Below are 18780 nucleotides of genomic sequence, written 5' to 3'. Positions count from 1 at the left end.
CTATCTTTTCTGCCCAAAATTACTCCAATAGGAAAACCAATTCTCAAGTCACCGAGACAAGGAATGCCCTGAAATTACAACAGCTCACTGGAGTACATAAGAGACCTTTCTGGCAAGCAAATATGCACTTCTTGCAAAATGTGGCATCAGCACATGTCAGTATCTCAGCATTTAGTCACACCTTTGACTGAAAAAGAAATTAGAAGAATGACAGAAAAAGCCCAAAATCCAACCTGAGAAAAAAAAACAACAAAAACAACCAATTACCTAAAACAAAACCAACCACATGGAAAGACTTTCCCCTCCCTTTTCAAAGAGATTATTGTGAATAAAAATACAATGTGGTGATTATGTGGACACTTGGCAGAGACAACAGCTAGTGTTTGTGTAGGAAAACAGCAATAAGTAAAAAGTTGTGGTTAGTCATGTAGAGACACAATTCTTCATCCTTTTTCAGTGGCTTTAAAGTCTGCTTTGGCCTTGCCATGTTTAAGGAATAATTTGCTTTAGTGATCTGCTCTGTTGGAATTTCATTTTAGTGTTAAAACTGTTTGAGCTTTCAGCCCCCATTCCTGGCAGCAAGCTGTTTTGCTTTCTGATTTGATGGCTTTTGTCTTAGCGTTGCAGTATTCCACCCCTCCTCCTCCCAAGCTTTTAATCATGACAAATCTTCTAAATGCAGACAACTTTTTAATCTCATCCAGCATCTTCTGGTTTTCCTGTCTGAGTTAGCCTTTGTGCCAATTTCATCCTACAAGCTGTGATGAGCAGCTGCTGCAGCACTCCCTGATGCTGTAGGTGGGCTCAGAGACATGCAGTGCCAGAGCTGAACTCAGTGCTAGGAAGTGTCAGGCACAGGATGAGCAGAGACATCCAATTTATTCAATGGATTTTGCTAAGTCAGGCCTAGGAACAAGGATCAGAGCATCATTTGTACTGTGCCACTGATAACATGATAAAGCACATGTTCTGTTTTCTCCCAGGGCTGGAAAGTCTGTTTCTCTTTACCAGATACAATGTATTTTTTAAAATTACAACATAGAATAGAGCAGTTCCAGAAAACCAAGAGCAGGAGAAAATTCATAAATGTCTTCCTGGATATTCCTAAAAGTAGAGTTACATTTGTGGAGTTTTCAGACAGCAGATGAAACACAGCATCCAACAGCCTGTATAGTATTGGACAAGAGTTCTGTGTTGGGATCAAAATGTTTTTACCTGACATTTCTGAGTCACCCTGCCCCAGCTGATGTGAGGAAGGGGGATGGTGAAATCAAAACTGGTAGCAGCAGGGGCAAGTGCTAAATCAGATATTTAGGACAACAGGATCGTGTGCAAAGGAATTTCCTTTTGTGCCATGATTGTGTTTCAGAGAGAGGCCAAACACTCAAGGAGAGCTTCTGCCCCAGTCCACATGCACATTCCTAGTCCTCCTTCATCCCAGGAGCAGGTGTAAATCTGGACTGAAGTGAGGTGCTAATACACTAGGATAGAAACTGCTTAGCTGAAACAAAGCCCTAAATCTTACCTTCTCAACTTCCATTGCATAATTAATTTCTTAATAACGCTTCACAGAATGGTGTGGGTTGGGTTGGAAGGGACCTTAAAGATCATCTCATTCTACCCCACTCCCATGGGCAGGGACACCTTCCACTATCCCAGGTTGCTCCAAGCCCATCCAACCCGGCCTTAGACACTTCCAGGGATGGAGAATCCACAGCTTCTCTGGGCAACCTGTTCCTCAGCACCTCCATTAGGAAAAATTTATTTCACTATTTAATCTAGTGAACCCTTTAAACCTGCCCTCTTTCAATGTAAAGCTATTACCCCTTGCTTATCAGATAACCACCTGTAATTGGATTATTATATTCTGAAATGAAATGCCTGTCCTGTTAGCCTTTTAATAGATTTTCCAATAGGTGGCATATCAGTTTATCTGCATTCTTCACTTTAACAGCATTGCATTTCACAGTTTGGTGACCCTTTGGGAGATTCAGCTTTGGTAATAACCCACTGAATGGAGAATTGTGGAGGAGCATTATGTAATAAGTGGCTACTGGCCATAAAATGTCAAATTTTAAAAGCCTGACTTTATTCCTGATGTAATTCTGTCAGTTTCAATGGTTTGTGCCAGGGCTGTTTGGTTTGAACCTGAATGTGTAAAAGGAAAGCTGTAATTTGCAGTCTTGGGTGAACAGTAAAGGATGTAGGTCCTATATTGAGATATATAATAGATGCTTGGATTTTGGTCAATAGTTAGTATTTTAAAAGTGAATTGGTTAAACTCTTAATGTAAATGGAGGGGGATTATGAGAGGTGAGGATTTGCACGAAGCTCTTGGAAACCAGCGTGGCAATGCTGCTGTTTCTCACTGAGATCACTTATAAAATAAGCGCCAGGTTTTCATACAAACGCTTACGGCTGCCTCGAAGGTAGAGCTGAGCAGTACAACCCAGCTAGCGCGGAGCAGCGTTCCTGGCCGGGGCCGTCACTGGACGCGCTCCGGCGCTCCGGGGCACCTAAAGAGCGGCTCCCAATGCACCGACAGACACCGGGCCCGCAGCAGCACGGGCAGAGCCGGTGCCCCCCGAGGCAGCCGGGGACGGAGCCCGGCGGGGGCCGGTGCGGGCCGCGCTCCCCACGCTCGCACCGCCGCCGGCCCCCGCAGCTGCACGGGGCTCCCGCCGGCAGCCGGGTCACGTGTGCGGGCCGTAATCCCGGCGAGGGGGTGTCGTTACCGGGGAAGGGGGCGGCGGGAGGAGGGGCTGCCGCCGATGAGGGCTGAAGCCGGGAGCGCGGCCGGCTGCGGGCGCCGGAGCCGCGGGCGCCGCTGCGGGCGAGGCGGGGGCTGCGGCCGCGGCCATGGCCTGGCCCTGCATCAGCCGGGTGTGCTGCTTGGCCCGCTTCTGGAGCCAGCTGGACAAGTCCGACCTCTCCGTGCCGCTCACCATCCACAACTACTCGGACATCGAGGAGCAGGAGGACGGGCCGCCCCAGCGCGGCGGGCCCCCTCCGCGGGGCAGCGCTCGCCCGCCCGCCCCGGTGCGCCGCCCTCGGGACCCCGCCGCCGGGAAGCCGAGCGGCCGCAGGAAGAGCCGGGCGGCCGCCGCCGAAGAGCCCTTCGCGGCGGAGACCCAGTACCGGCGGGACTTCAGAGCGTGGCCCCTCCCGAGGAGGGACGACTTTCCCTGGGTCAGCGCCAGTAGCGGCGGCGGCGGCGGCGGGAGGGACGGGGCCGCCCCCCAGCCCGCCCCGGGACGCGCCGCCTGCGCCCTGCCCGGCGGCGGCGGGAGACCGGCGATCGACGGCCCCGAGCAGCTCCGGCCGCGCTCGCAGGCGGACGGCGGCCACACCACCTCCTACAGGTAACCGGGCCCGGCCGGTCCCCGCTCCGCCCCGAGCCGGGGCTGCTCCTGCCGCGGGCGGGGGCCGCTCCTCCGCAGCGCGGGGCGGGGATGCCGGCGGGCGGCCGCGGCGCGGGGGAGCCGCCACCGAGGGGAGGGGGACGGGGGCTGCCGGCCCGCCGGCGGACTCAGCCTCTCGCCGAAGCCGCCTTTGCTTTTGGAAATGCTGTCCTTAAAAGCGTCTCTTGTGCCCCGGGCGGGTGCCTGGCCCGGCAGCCCCTGTGCGTGCCGGGGCAGCGGAGCCGGCCTCGGTGCGCGCCCCCCGGTCCGGGAGAGGAGAGAGCTCCATGATGCCGGCCCTGGCGCAGCAGCGCTTCACCCACCCGCTGCCGGCAGGCACGGCACCTCCGACAGCTGCCCGAGTCCCGTCCGTGCCCGAGAGCCGCATCCCTTAGTGCCATCATCGTTTTCCCTTTAAAACTCCTGGAATGCGACATTCAAGGCGAGCCAAATTACAGCCTTAAAAGATTAGTCAGACAAGAAGACATTTTGCAGGATATATCCCCTATGTCATCTAATGGGCAATGGAAAAAATTGTCACAAACCACTTGTCTCAGAACCTTTAAAAATTAAGTGGTTTATCTTACTGATGTCTTCCTTTCCCTCTGAACAGTATGAACGATTACATATGCTTATTTTTGGGAACGAGCAGTTAGGTGGAATGCACCTAAACCCAACTTCTGTTCTTACTGACATCTTCCATGGAAGGAGAGGGATTTCAGCTCCTACAGTGCTGCTGTTGAATATTGTATCAGTTTCATGTTGTTACCACATGCTCCCTCATAATGATGTTTGGCAGGTTTTAATATACCTATGAGGTATACTAATAGAGTAATTATTTTTATTCTAACTGATTCACAAGTATTTAGGCACTTATTGCATATTATTATCTACCTAGGGGAAATTTCATCCCTGCAATTCATTAGATTATTTATCACAGTGCTTTTAAGACAAACTGGGTGCCTCGGGGAGGATTACCAGCCTGCACAGCAGCATTGCTTATCCCACTCCTCCTGCACAGGCAGTTAACATGCAGACTGAAAGGATAACTGCAGTGCTTGAATTTATGTGCTTTTTTTTCCTTTGCCACATCTCACAGGACAATCACAGAGTAATTATTGGTTTTGCGGTAAAGCACTTTCAAGTTTCAAAGCAGCAAGGAATTATTTCAGAGAAACCTATGTAGAACAAGATTAGCAAGATTTCAGAAACACATCCATCTCCACCTTGTTGTTGAAGCCTCCCCTGCCTTTTCAGCCTGACTCGAGGGAAGGCTGCAGCAGCCTGCACTAGAGCCACAGCTTTCCTGTAGCTGTTCAAGGGCTCACAGTCACTTCTCTCTCCTCCCTTCCCTCTGACTTGTCTGTTCTTACAAAGGCTCTCAACTACTGTCATCAAAGAAAAAATTTACAGATCACAGGACAAAGCACTGGCTGGGGCAACATACCAACATGCAAACCAAAACAAATTTTACAAAAAGTGAGACTTCAAGGTAGTTGAGGAACTACTCAGAGCTGAAAGAAGGAGCAGTTAATGGCAAGGATGGAGGCACAAGCCAGGGCAGCCACGCCAGAAGAAAGTTCCCATATAAAACCTTTAGGCTGTTTGAAGGCACAGTAAACTGATGCAGATAGAACTATATAAGTCAAACAATTTTTGCCTTATTCCAGTAATTCCCATATTTTCTTTAGATTCTCATCTGGTACAACATCACATTTAAGTTGCTGTACCACTGAGCACACAGGCTTCACAACAAGCAGCAGGAGAAAAGTTCACAATAGCTTCACAGGCTCCAAGAGTATATTTTCATTTAGTTTTTTTTTTTAAAGACTAAGCATGTATTTGGCATAGTTACACACATTATTAGTTACACTTGGGGTACTGGGTTTGTATTTGGTAGCTTCAGTGATGGCACTCCTGCAGTCTGAAGCAGAGAAGGGCTGATCACAGCACACTCACCGTTGGTAAGCTGAGCACTCACAACCCACAAGGACATTTCCATGAAAACCACTACAGTTCACTCCTCTCCTCTTACCTTATTTTCCAAAGGCAGCGCTGCAGTCTGCAAGCAATTGTCCACTATTCAGGTAGTAGCTGACCAGCACCATTAAGGATTGATATTCTTCATCTGCCTCACTATCAAAGACCATAAACACCCTCCTTGTTTATTAAACTGTCCCTTGGTGGCCGTGCACAGCCCCACTGTGCTCTGGCAACAGGGATCTCCTGACTTCTTGTAGACTGTACTCTCCCAGAGGTGTGAGGGCAGCAGGGAAGGCAGATCACCTGTGGCAGAGGCAGAGCAAGGGGGTTTCTCTTACTGAGGCCCATTGTGTCCTGAGGAGGAGGTTGGTGAACCCCATGATGTCTTTGGGGCAGAAAAAGGAAGAGTGTCCTACAGAGACATGCAGGCAGGCACCGCTGCAGCAGATGGCAGAGAGAAGCAAAGGTATGAGAACACATGTTTTTTGTGAGACAGTCTCACTGCCTTGCTAGGGACAACATTAGGGAGATTCCCTCTTTTCTGCTTGCAGGAGTATCAGCCTCCCTGTGGGTCAGCCCAGTGAGGAGCTGGGGCAGCCCTGAGGACTGGCTTGTCTGCATGGGAGCTGTGTCCACTCGCCCAAGAAATGGTCACTGGAGTCCTTTGTGCTCCAGGTGCTCCAGCAGGCTCTGTGCACAGCTGGCTCAGCCATGCACTGTGAGACTCCTGGAGGATTGGCTCCTGCAGTGTGGGCCCTGCTGGGCAGTAGCCTCCACCTTACATTGGGACTGCCAGCTCTCAGCAGCTGCCTGGGCTTGCTTAGTGGGAAAGACAAATCAAGTGTGTCTTGACCAAGACAATGCAGAAGAGTTGGCATTGATACCTGGTCCACTCCGTGCTTTTAATTGCAATACTGGTTTTCTTGCTTCACTCTATAATGTGTTGGGATTTCTTTAGATTTTTTTAGTTTGTTTGGGTTTTTTTAATTCAGGAATTTTGACTCTGGCAGCCTGTTGTGTTTGTTTCTGTGGAACACCCAAGTGTAGTGTTGGGTCCCCTGTAACATTCAGCACCATTTGATGTGCTTTTGTGTATGAATGCAATGCTCCTGTGAGCCTTCATTCTGCATTCTGCTAAGCTCAGAAGGAAACACAGCTGCACACAAATCTGTCTGCACATAGTGAAGCTGCTCAGCATGACCTGGCATTTCCCAGAGCAAAATAAACCTCTGGGATCAGTGATTGAGACTGGAGGAATCTATGGCCAGAGTAAAGATGAAGGTGGAGGGGGTGTTGGAGCAATACCTGTACTCCTGAGAAAGTGAGGATTTTTTTGTGTTTTGAAATAACAACTGAATAAAAGGTGGAAGGACAGCACAACTGCCTTCCCTACAAACTGCCCTACAACTTCCCTGTCCTATTGCCCTGTGTGCCCAAAGATCTTTGGGCAGCTTCTCTCTGCCTCCAGTCCCTGAATTTTGGCTGGAGTTTTGCAGGGTCTAAATTAAGTCAAACCCAATGGGGGTGCATTGTGGGAGCTCAGGCACGCTCAGGCACACAGGTTAAGGCAAATCAATACAAGCTGCACTTGAAAGCCTAAAATGGGATGTGCTCCAACTGTGAAAAGGTCCTGGGGACTGCTGCAGAGGGTTGCAGTAGATTACACCTTACTGATGCTGGAGGAGGCAGAAGAAAGTGCTGAGTGGCCTCTCTGCACCTTCCCAAGGGTTTGTCCTTTGGTGTCACGGAAGTGACTTCTCCCCTCAGCAGTAAATTGCAGGTGCTGTGTACTTTTGGCTTTGCACACCATTAATTGTAGTACTAGGTCTTGATTGCATTTAGCAGACAGTCTAGAAATAGAGAAGTGCTTTACTTAGCTCCCTTAACAGAGAGTGAGAGAAACTGGTGCTGTCAGCATCCTCACCTGGCTCTGCTCTCTGGATGTCATCTTCTTACCTTGTTAGAAGGCAACAGGGATGAAGGCACAGCTTCTCTGTCAGGGCCAGCACTGCTGGGAGGAGAACCCTGTTCAAGGTTCAGCTACGCTATAAATCACTGCAGACATCAGTTCTCCCTTCAGTAACCTGCCAGCTTTTGGAAAACACTTCAGGTGTGTAAGTGAAAATGTTGCAGCAGAGCTGTGAGCAGTTGTTTTGCCTCTTTTCCCATCATCTTTACTTGAATTGGCACTTGGGGAACTGGGAGATGACTGCAAATTTCTGCACACACATACAGTGCAGGCCCTGAGCAGAGCCCAGTCTCTGCAGCAGGGGTTTCCTTGACAGGTATTTTGAGCAGGTGTAAGAGTCAAGAGCACTCAGCTTGTTTGCACCTGGGAAGCACAGCAGTGAATAACACCAAACTGGGGCCTTGAGATCAGGAGGGTTTCCTGCTCACCCAGAGTGAGCCATGTTGTTCTGATGAAAAGAAACCTCATAAAGAGCTGGAATAATTAAGAGGAAAGGTGTCTGTTATGTCATTGCTCATGATTTTTAGGGATAGCAGGTGGAAGATACCTCAGCAAACTGGATTCCAGTCCTCTTGTACAAATACTCAGCACATGCCATTCCATGACCATGCAGCAGACATCCCTGACCAGGAGGGATAGCACAGAGTGCAGGCTTTTCCCCATACCTATGGATGCACTCAGTGTGTGTTACTAGGCTGCCTGAACATTCATCTGCCTTCAAACAGTGCTTGTGTAGAAAAGCAAAGTGAACCCTGGTGACTGCTTCACTCTGAAAAGCATCTTATTATTTTGCTGTGCAGAAAGCAGTGAAAATACCTGAGCTTGTGTTCAGCAATGTGTGGGATCAGAGCAGGCACCTGAGCCTGCAGGGTTAATAGTACTGTGTATGAGGAGCTCCATCCTTGATCCAGCAAGATCTTTAAAGGCATGCTTATCCTTAATAATAGCAGTAAATCTTTTATAATCAAGGCTTACAGTTATCTTTACATTCTTAAGTATCTCGCTGCTTGGGGAAATTAATACTCAAGCCCCTGATTTTTGTGCTATTTAAGAAGTAAGCTTGCTTGGTGCAGGCATTGGGATGGATCCAGAGAGTGCCACTGTGCACTGCATAGCCTGGCTGGGGCAGAGAGGGCTTGGAGGGGCACAGGGTGTGTGAGAGAGACACAGTGGGATGGGAATAGAGAGGGTGTCTGTTGTGCAAGCTGTGCTGTAGAACTGAAATGTGGGATTCAAAGATGTTCCTTAAAGTAGGAGGCATTTCCTCCACTTAAAGTCCATTCAGACTTATGTTAGAGTGAAAGAATGGAAAATGGGTGGATGGCAGAAGTCAAGACCCTCAGACCTACCCACACATCCCCAGTCACATAGTTCTGATAAAGGAGAAGCAGCTGCCTGTCCTGTCACACCAATGGAAGTGCTCCTTCCTTGAGCATCTGCCTATGAGCAAAGCAACTCTCTAAAACTCACCCTAAGATAACAGTTTGAATCTTAGGGTTTTTGTCTTGTACTTTCATTCAAGTCTTTTGCTGTTGCTTCCTTCTTGTGACTTAGGGACAGCTCCAGGTACTGCCTGACCTTACTGGGGGTGAGAGTTGAGACAGGAGATATCCAAGTGGCTTCTGCTTTCCTCCTCTGTAATTCCTGTGTGCTGGTCTGTCTTTCTGCTATGTCTTTTCTCTACCCCTCTATTTTTACCTCTCCTTCAGCCTTTCCCCCATTTCTATCCTCATGCTGGGCTCTTTGGCTGGATAGGAGGATGGGCACAATCTGCCTCTGTGTCTGAGGCTTGGAAGGGCACCCCACCAGTGTCTGACACAGCTCAGAGGAGAAGCAGTTCAATGGCTCCATTATCCAGGAGGGCTCCTGACTCTGTCATGCAGAGCTCTCACTGTAACATCTGCAATCCTCCATTTGCCAGGAGACATCATAGCACCTCCCTGACCTGTGGAGGGCTTTGCCAACAAGTGGACTTAGCCTGTCCCTTGGGAGAGCACTGCTGAACACCCAGCTCTGCCTGGGCAAACCAGAACAGCCCTGACAGTAGTCTGTGAAGAGCTGTGTTGCAAACAGGGAGACATTTCACACCCCACACCTTCAGGCAAAACCTCTCCCACACCAGTCTGACTTCCCCAGGGGACATCTAGAGTAGTTTGTACTTTCAAAAGAAAATAACAGACAGCCCAAGCTGTGCACACAAGTTTCCTTCTAAAAGGAAATTTGGAAAAATGTTCATGGTGCTGTTTAATTGTCACTGGTGTGCTGGGTATGAGAAAGAAGAGGGGAGAAGAATGAACACAGACTAGGTCAGGCAGCATAGCTCTGAGTTATGGTCAGCTATACAGAATGAGCCTTTTTCTCCAATTCTTATATAAGAAATGTTATGCAGTGGCTCAGAACCACCAGTGATAATTAATCATGGGAAGCAAACTGTGACATAAAGATGAGGTACTAAAATGACAACTGCTCTGGCATTGGTGCTCCATGACTATCAATGCTGAAGATAAATCTGTATGGAAACAGCAGCCCCAGCACTGCAAACAGCACTGTTGGCATTCCCACTGCCTCCCTACTCCTAACAGAAGTGCCCTTCACCTTGGTGAAATTAAAAAGCTTTCTAGGCTAGATTTTCACTAGGTCACTAGTGAAATAAAAAGGATTTTGCAGACAGCTTTCTCTGCAAAGCACAAACATTAGTAGGGCACATGAAATGGGGAAAGAGCTGGAGGCAGCACACAGGCTGGCCATTGTGTAGTCACAGCATCCAGCAGCTCGAGCTGCAGCAGCCGGAGACACTGTGGCTGGAAAGAACAGAAGGACCAATCCCAAGTGCATCATTCCCAGATCATACCCTGAAGTCTGCAGGGCCATGCTGGTGAATGATGGTGGGGCCATCTCTCCTGCCTGGCCCCTGTCTCAGCTGTTTGACATCCTGGTACAGGCAGTGCTGCTCACCCGGGGGGAGGTGGCTCATAAACAGCAGCTCAGTGCAGCAGCTCTCATCAATGCTGGGCTTCATCACAACACCCTGGTAATTAACAGTCCAGTGCTGGTTTGTCTTTGTTTCTAGCCTATGCATTATTTGTACTCCCACTTGCTCCATCTCTCACCACCACAGGGGTTAAACTGTCCCAGCAGGCCACAAGCCTCCCTCTCCACACTGCACTGATTCAGACCTTCCCCTGCAGACACATCCCCACACATTACAAAAGAAATGCCTTTTCTCAAGCTCTATTAACAGATTTTGAGAAAGAGCAAAGAAAAGCAGTGATTTATATGATCAAAGCACTGGGGCAACCCACTGGCAAAAAGCTGCTTCTTAATTATTCCTAGAGTGAGTTAGAGGTAAAGAAACAGCAGTACATAAAAACCAGCCCTTCCCTTTTGATCACTGCTGTTTTAAAACCTGTGTGCTACTCAGGAGGTCTTTCTCTTTCACAACCCCAATGGTTTGGTACCTCAGCTACCACCACGTCATTTCTGTTCATGGAGATCAAAAATCTCACCTCTAGGTTGCAAGAGTGGAGGACAAAACAGAACCTCAGGAGAGCCTGGTCACTGAGTTCTGGCCTGGAGGCTACCTTCCCTCCACTGCAGGTCCTTGCAGTCCCAAAGTACCCTGACAGCTGCTCTGCCTAGGCACAGGGGGAGGAGGAGAGGGGTGCAGCAGGAAGGATGAAGATCATGGTCTCCAGCAGCAACAGTCAGGCTTACACATTCACCCCCAGCAGCAGCTGGATGTCACACTACACAGGGTGCAAAGGGGGAGACAGTCACTAATCTTGTCACTTGACATCTTAAACTAAGTAACATTAAAAACAGGTCATTCCTCTTCCCCAGGCTTTGCTCAGATTGACTCCACTGATGACTCCAAGACTGATATTTGGGCTCGTGTTCTTTCTGACTCTTGGCTATGCAGCTGGAGATGGGAATACAAGCTTATGTGTCCTGCAAGCTTAGTAGCAGAGCAAATTTAGTTAGCTGCACTTTCTTGACCAAAGGTTATAATATTCCTTTCTTGTGTTAAGTACCTCAGCTCCCAAAAGGAGTCAAGCTAAGTTGTCTCTGTTTTGCTCTGCCCCTCACTTTTGGCTCAGAGTTCTGGGTTCCCCCAGAGCAAAATCCCAGTTCCAAACCAGAAATGCTGCTGTGGTGTGGGCCATGACTGTATCTGCCCTTATGTTTCTGATTCTATGGGGAGCATTTCCTCAGTGCATGTAGGTGCCTCAAAAATAGTTTTGACTATCCAGGCTGAGAGGAGAATGGTTTGACTTCCAGCCAAAATGAGGGTCTTGTGATCCAAAAGGACTGTGCTTGGGGGCCTGCCAAATCAGCAAATGATCTGCTATAAAGCATTGAGACAGAGTTGGCTGCACAGGCAGGCAGCACAGTCATTCATTGAAAGCTGGAGACACACTCCATTGCAGCAGGAGACCAGTCAGCACGGGGATGAATGGCTGGGAATCAATGCCACCAGCATTCCTGAGGAAATGGGGCTTTATGTGGAGCAGCAGGTTCCAGTTCCTAGAAACTGTGGGGAGGTAACTGATGGTTTTGTACCATTTTGCTGCTATTTTGCCCACTAGCTGTGTCCTCTCTCTGGCTGTGCAGCAGGACAGAGGTCAGATTTAGCTCTGCTTTCATTCACATCTGGGATTCCCTGCTGAAAGCTTGCCTTCTTGGGGCATTGCTTGGCCCAAATCACCTTTCTTCTAAAGTGCTGCCTTATCCTGAGGTGTGACAGGAAGGGAGCAGGAATGCCAGCACCAGCACCAGGGATGCTGTGTGGGCACTCACCTGAGGCACCAGGGATGCTGTGTGGGCACTCACCTGCTGCCTGAGCAGGCCCAAACAGTGTGGTGCAGAGAAGGCAGAAGGTGGCAGCTCAGGACAGCAAGAACAAACTGATGGATTATAAACAAGATTTGCAATGCAACACAGACAGCCCTGACAGGAGCCTGGCTTTCCTTTCCAACAGTTCTTCCATAGGACATTGTCCATAATATACTAAAAGGATCAAATCCAAACTACTCATTCTAAAATAATACTTATGCACTTTGAGTTAGAGATTTAAAAGAGGAATTTGCAACTATTATAAATATAGCAAATAGCATGCTTGGGAAAATGAAACTCAGAAAGGCTGTGATCAAAGATAAGCTTGACACATTAAAACAAGCCTCTGTCTTACCCCCTGATCCTGTATATAAGCAGATAGTAAAATGTGGTTAGTGAACCATGGCAGGGGATGAAAATAAGATTGTCACATCTCGGTTAGTCACCTCTCCTTTTGCTACAGAAACTGCCTGAATTCGTTGCCAGAGATACACTCACAAACAGAACAGACTTCTGTCTTCCTCTGAGCAACAAGACAGCTCAGCTGGCTGCTGCTGCAGCACCCAGAAAGTCCTGATGGCAGGGGCCCTAGTGAGGCCTGTTTGTGACAAGGGGTGCAGGGAATCTGAGGGAAAGCTGCAGAAGGGAGCTGGCAGCTGAACTAAGCAGACCCTGCAATGCTGTTCCTTGGTGCTGCCCCTTTCTCAGTGCAGTCTGTGCATTTCTCAGATGACCCTTGGCTGACTTGTTCTTGGAGCAGCAATGCCTTCTCAGACATCCTCATGCAGATTTAAAGCACTTCCCCCCATCTGAAGGAAAATCATCAGCGTGAGCATCTGCCAGCTGAGACGGTGTCTCCCTCTGGGTGCATTTCAGGCTGAGCTGCCACAGCTGTGCAGCACAGCACACACTGGCAAACACTGCTGCTGCTGAGAGAGCCACACTCAGTATGGGAACATCAGCAGGCTCTTGGCTTTTGTGAGGGCAACACATCAGACCTAGGTGTCTTAAAATGTGAGTGGCCAACGTGCCAGACAGTGTTTTACATTGTAAGTGGTCTGTGGGCTAGCATGCAAAAAGTAACCCTGACGACTACTGATCCAGGAGGGAAGCACCAATGACCTCCAGGAAAGAGATATTTTGTAGGAAAAAAAAAAAAAAGAGTTAAGTCAGGGAATCCAGTTAGCCCAGTGTGTGCCCTGTTCCATCTTTCAGTCTGGGCTTTCTGAGAGAAGCAGGCTGCTAGGCTCAGTTCTTTTATTCAACCCTTGGTATGCCTCAGACAAGTCAGCCTTGCAAGCTGCTTGCATCCCACCTTGCCTTCTGGCTTTGTAACCCTCTGAAGTACCCTGGGATAATGTTGTCTTTTACAAGTTCTTCTGTCTCGACAATCTCATTTCAGACAAGAGTATCGCCCATGGACTGGAGCAAAACCATCCAAGCCTATAAAGTCAAAACAAGGTTTCATTCTCCCAGAAGACCATTTTGTTCAAGAGACAAGCTACAAGGCAGACTTTAAGGTAATTAGCCATTTTTAAAAATCCTAAAGTCAATGTGAATAATGCCCAAAGTGCACATCTGGAACTCCTCATATTTGATTGCTGAGGTGCAATTAGGATGAAGCCACATCCTTGTGGACAACTGTTTTGTCTCTGCCCGTTAGGTAATGTGGCCATCCCTTCCCTTCAGAAAGGCATGCTAGACAATGTCATACTGCAACTGATCATAATTCAGCCCAAGACAAAGGTTTTAAACTGGAAAGAAGTTCAAGATTTACAATTCCCTCAGTTGGACACCATATGTACAAGGTGTGTGCCATCACCCCTCTGTGTGTAAGGTGCCATTGACACCTCCTGCACTCCTTGCAGCAGTCAGTGGGGACTAGCACCAGGCTTGCAGAGTGAGATTTGGCCTCTGGGCACAGGTGTTTGCCACTGCCTAAGGAACAGCACCTGCCCAGACAGCACAAAACTCCCCCTTGCTGGTGTGGGCAGAAGCTGCCCCCAGTATAAATTTCAAGGAGGACACATGAACAGCTGCGCAGCTCTGAGACTTCCTTGGGATTTTCCTGTGAGTCTCTACAATTTTTTTCTGTGAGTTTCTCTATACCAACAAAGATAATTTTCTTGCTGTGAAATACAGGTGCTGTTGAAAGTCCCATGAGGAAACATTCTGTGCTCAGCATTTTCCCTGACAGGGCCCCCCACACTCCCCATCCCCAGAAGAAAGGGAAGTGCACACTGACAAGGCTCTGGTTTAGCTGCTTTTTGCATTAGACCACCAAAGAGAACAGCACAGGAATTGTTCACAGGCTGCACTGAATGAGTCAGAATGCAGAGCTAGGGCTGGGGCTGAACTCCCCAGCCACAGTGAGCTGTGCCAGCAGAGGTAACAGCAGCTACTCCAGGGCCACATGTGCAAAGTAAATCTTTGCCTTGGAGGAGACAAGGAAGAAGTGTTTAATCAGCAGACAGTCAAGTGCCTCCTCCGCAGAGGATTGCTGGCACACTGCTGCAACAAGGCTCAGGATGGGTATAGCCAGCTATGCTGAAAGTGGGACAGTGACCTCAGGCAAAACTGAAAGTGCAAACCTCACCAAAACTTCCTCCTTGCTCTGAATAGCCTGGGCTGTTTACTGAGGTGCAGTGATGAGGATACACCTTGCATTTAACCCTTTAACCTTGTATTTGACCCTTGTCAATTTAATTTTGCATTTTGACCCTAGGGAGTAAAAATATGGTGGTTTTCAATTTGTCAGTTGGGATGCAAAGAAGGGGGTTCCAGATAAACCCCTGAAGGTCCCTATCCCAGTTCTCGAGGAAGAGAAAGAGAAGACTAGAATTCTAGACAGAAACACATGCTACCAAGGCCACTGCTCTCTGAACCATGCAAGCAAAGGTCCCACCTCCTGGAGCCCCAGGGCACCATCACAGTCTGTCTAACAGACAGCATGGCAAAGGTGTGGCCAGGAATGAAGATGGTGCCAAGAAGTCACCAGTCCAAAGAGAAGTCACTTCTCCCTGGTTCACACCTGGCCCTGGCTTTGCCAGACATGGGAATCAGGTTTCTGGTGTGTCCTGACAGCCAGCATGCAGGACTCAGGCTGCTGGCTCTCCCCAGCCACTGAGCTGTGCATATGTTTTTTATGACATTGCACTTGTTCCTTGGTGTGTCAGATGCATCCCCAGAGGAATGGAAAAATCAGAACAATGAAACAACATCAACCAGAGATCAATAGCTTTCCCTGTACTCTCTTTGTCTGTAGTTTTGCACTTCTTTCTCTGCTTGGATGGTGCCAGCAGCATAGCCAGCAGAGCTTTCAACCCTTTCACGTTTTATGGCCAGACTCACCCTGAGTCCTGGGCCGGATGCACATCTACAGCCAGTCCTATATAAAATCCTTTGAGTTTTCAGCATTAGGGATGACAGAAGCATCCAGGTGTCCTTCATGCTTCAATACAACTACAGGGGCTGCATATTGCATGAAATCTGATTCCACAGACATCAGAGAAAGCGACCATTGTTATCTCTGCCTTTCCTCCAGGCGTGAGAAGTTCACATTCTTATCCAAGAATGCAGTTTAACAGCCTGGCATCTCCAGTAACCAGTTTGTCTCCTTTGGGTCCTCCAGGTCTGCACCTCTCTTCACAGCAGACATGGGCTGTGGCCCCGTAGAGCATTACAGTGGAACATTTTGATGGAGCCTGGATGGCATTCTCCAAAAGCTTGACGACCAGACACACACCACTGTAATTCCTCTCACTTCAATCCAGCACTATCCAGCAGTGAATTTGTTGTGGTGCTCGCAGAGTGTTTGCCAGCATCACACCTGCCCTTGAATCACCTTGTACCAATCTCATGGATGCCCAGCACGGGCTAACACCTGGGCATGGTTCCAGGGAGAGCAGATAGATCCTCACAACACCCCAGGCCCCTCAAACTCTTGACAATTGTATCCTGTGTCACACTAATGTGCTTTTCTCCCTTCCTCACCCCTCCAGATCCCAGAGGTGAAGACCAGGTTCTCCCCCAACCCTTCTGCTGTTTTCCAGGCGCCATCACGGATCCTCAACGTGTGAACCTGGACCCTCCTCACAGCCAGGCAGCTCAAAGCTGGAGTTTGTTAGAGATGTACCACTATGCAATTTTCATGAGGAGCGTTAAGATCAAAGGCCCGGTGTTACCAACAGCAGCTCCAGTGATTAATGACATGCACACACACTTTCTGTTCACACAACAAACTGCAAAGCTTGGTTCAGAGCTGGCACAGCACGCTGCAAGCACTGACCCAGTTTTTCACAGGAGCAGGTTCATTACTATGCCAGCTGGCGTCACATTAGGAGATTGACTCTGGGCACAAAGGCAGGATTGCAGGCAGCAGCCCCACTCACAAATACACAGGGTAGGAGGGAAAACGGGTGCAGGCAGGATGGATAATTAAAACCCAAACCAGATTTATTTAGCAACACCCTCTAAGTAGGCCACTGAAAGAGAGGGAGTAGTCTGGCTGACTTCTGAGCTTCTTGGGGGGGTTTGGGAGTAGGACCTGACATGGCATCACCAGAAAGCACAGCTTCAAAGGGGCTGCTCTGAACTTCCAAAGTTGTTTTAGAAGCTGGAGGAAGCCAATGTCATTGAACTCTAAAATAAATCTGGCACGTGCAGTGTCCTGGGCCTTTAAGGCTGGGAAGCTGGATAGCTCCAAAATTGGGGAGCTGATGCAGGAGCAAGAGAGGACTGAACTCCAGGAGACAGCCCTGACAGCAGTGCACCAGGCTGGTGTGGAGAGGAGTGCATGGATACAGCCAGGCACCCACCAGTACTCTCCAGAGGATCTAAGATACTTACATAACTTGTATAGCTGTAAATATTGTACATGGATTTTACCTAAAGCAATTTGTGATCCTTTAATGAAAAGGATATGCTTATACTTTTAATAAATGTTAACTCTTTGCATATGCAAGGTGGAAAATATTGCCTTGAAATTCCTCAATTATCGCCTGTATATTGGTAATGCTAATGCTAGGAACAACCACAAGTGAATGTTACTTAGATATTCTTCTTAAAGAGAAATGTAATGTAGAATGTAAGCCATCTGTCATTTCTGAGATAGGCCGTTCCAAGTGTCATTGTTCTGAAGCTGATTTTTTTAGACTGCTGCACATTTCACTTTTGCTGAGGTACATGTGTTTTAAGAAACCATTTTTTTAGCCTTTGTTCATCAAGACTTTACAATTTCTATTTCAATAACTTATGCAATATAATTAGTCTACTGCTTATTTAATGGATTTACTAATTATTTTGGAAAAAGAAATTGAAAAACTTTTACTTTGTGTTTGCAACACATGTGTGTTGTCCAGAACAAGGGAAACTATCCTCAGACTTGAACAGTGATCAGATCCTCATTCATCTGTAATAAAACAGACTTTTACACAGGAGGATTTTTTCTTAACCTTCTTACTAGCTGAAGTCTAAGACAAATTTAATGAACTTTGGGGATTCTGCTAAAATGAATGCATTGCTGATAATTCCCATAAGAACAATTTTTGGGCTGTTGGCATGTGAATTGTACTTGCAATACATGCAGACAGCATCTGCTCACTGCATTATGAGGGAATGGAATGGTGCCATCCCTGCTCACCACAGTGGGGCCCAACACAACCACCAGAGCAGGGAGCACCTGCAGTGAGCTGCATTTGGCTGGGCCAAGGGATGGCTCGTCCCACACTCATCCTTGGAGAAACCTGCAGTAATCCCAGTGCTTGCCAAAACAATTTTTCAGGAAATTCATTTTTCAGGAAATTCATTTGAAGCATTCAAACTGTGCTAAAAGAAGTTTTGCATGTTAGATGTTTCTAAGAATTCAATCTGCTTGTTTAATCTCTTTATAATGTTTTTTAACAGTTTTGTTGAAACAATTTAAGTTCATTTCAATCCTGGACTTTATTAACAGCAAGGAAAAAAAAAAGTAAAAAGGAAATTGTCTATTATCACTTCTTATTTGACTGTATTTCTTAAAAAAAAAGACCCAGGTTTAAACAAATTGGTAATATAATAAGCTTGTATTTTATCAAATGGACTGGATTTAATTTAATAAATTAAAATGTATTTTGGCTATTGGTTCTCTCACATATTTTTGTTGTTGTTGTAAAATACAACTCTCAGGTATTCAACTTTGCAGTACAGTTTGTCACTGCATGACAGCAGGGCACACTGGACACAGAGCAGTGCATCAGGGGATGCATTCAGAGCCATCAGCAGTCAGTTCCTTCATCCTGGAACCTTCCCCAGACACAGCCCCCAGCAAGGACAGCCTGAAGGCACACTCAGAGCTGTGGCCCAGCTGCATTCCCTATGAAATGCACAGAGCTTTGATGCACTTTGATGTAGATCCCTTTCTGCAGTACCCACGCTGTGCCCTGTTGTTTCACCTCAGTTTCACTCTGCCATCTCACATAAATCACGGGAAAAGGTGATGGCATTGAATGGTAGAAGAGACCCTGCTTTACAGTTATTCCCAAGAACATTTCAGTCAGTAAAAGTGCTGGAGATACAACCAGCTTCCCTAGACAGCGCAATAGCTCTTCCAGCTAT

The 18780-nt window shown here is 47.9% G+C and overlaps 1 protein-coding gene across 1 annotated transcript; it reads left to right on the top strand.

Annotated features, from left to right (window-relative positions):
* Window positions 1-2836: 2836 nt before the first annotated feature.
* On the top strand, window positions 2837-18303 carry MAP6D1 (MAP6 domain containing 1). Its single transcript, XM_063166485.1, has 3 exons — window positions 2837-3362; window positions 13589-13706; window positions 16188-18303. Exons 1-3 carry the CDS (start codon window positions 2860-2862, stop codon window positions 16263-16265), a joined length of 699 nt encoding a protein of 232 aa, XP_063022555.1. The 5' UTR covers window positions 2837-2859; the 3' UTR covers window positions 16266-18303.
* The last annotated feature ends 477 nt before the right edge of the window (window positions 18304-18780 follow it).

This window comes from Melospiza melodia, chromosome 12, assembly GCF_035770615.1.
Source record: "Melospiza melodia melodia isolate bMelMel2 chromosome 12, bMelMel2.pri, whole genome shotgun sequence".
Lineage (NCBI taxonomy): Eukaryota > Metazoa > Chordata > Aves > Passeriformes > Passerellidae > Melospiza > Melospiza melodia.
This window is presented reverse-complemented; position numbering and strand designations above follow the sequence as displayed.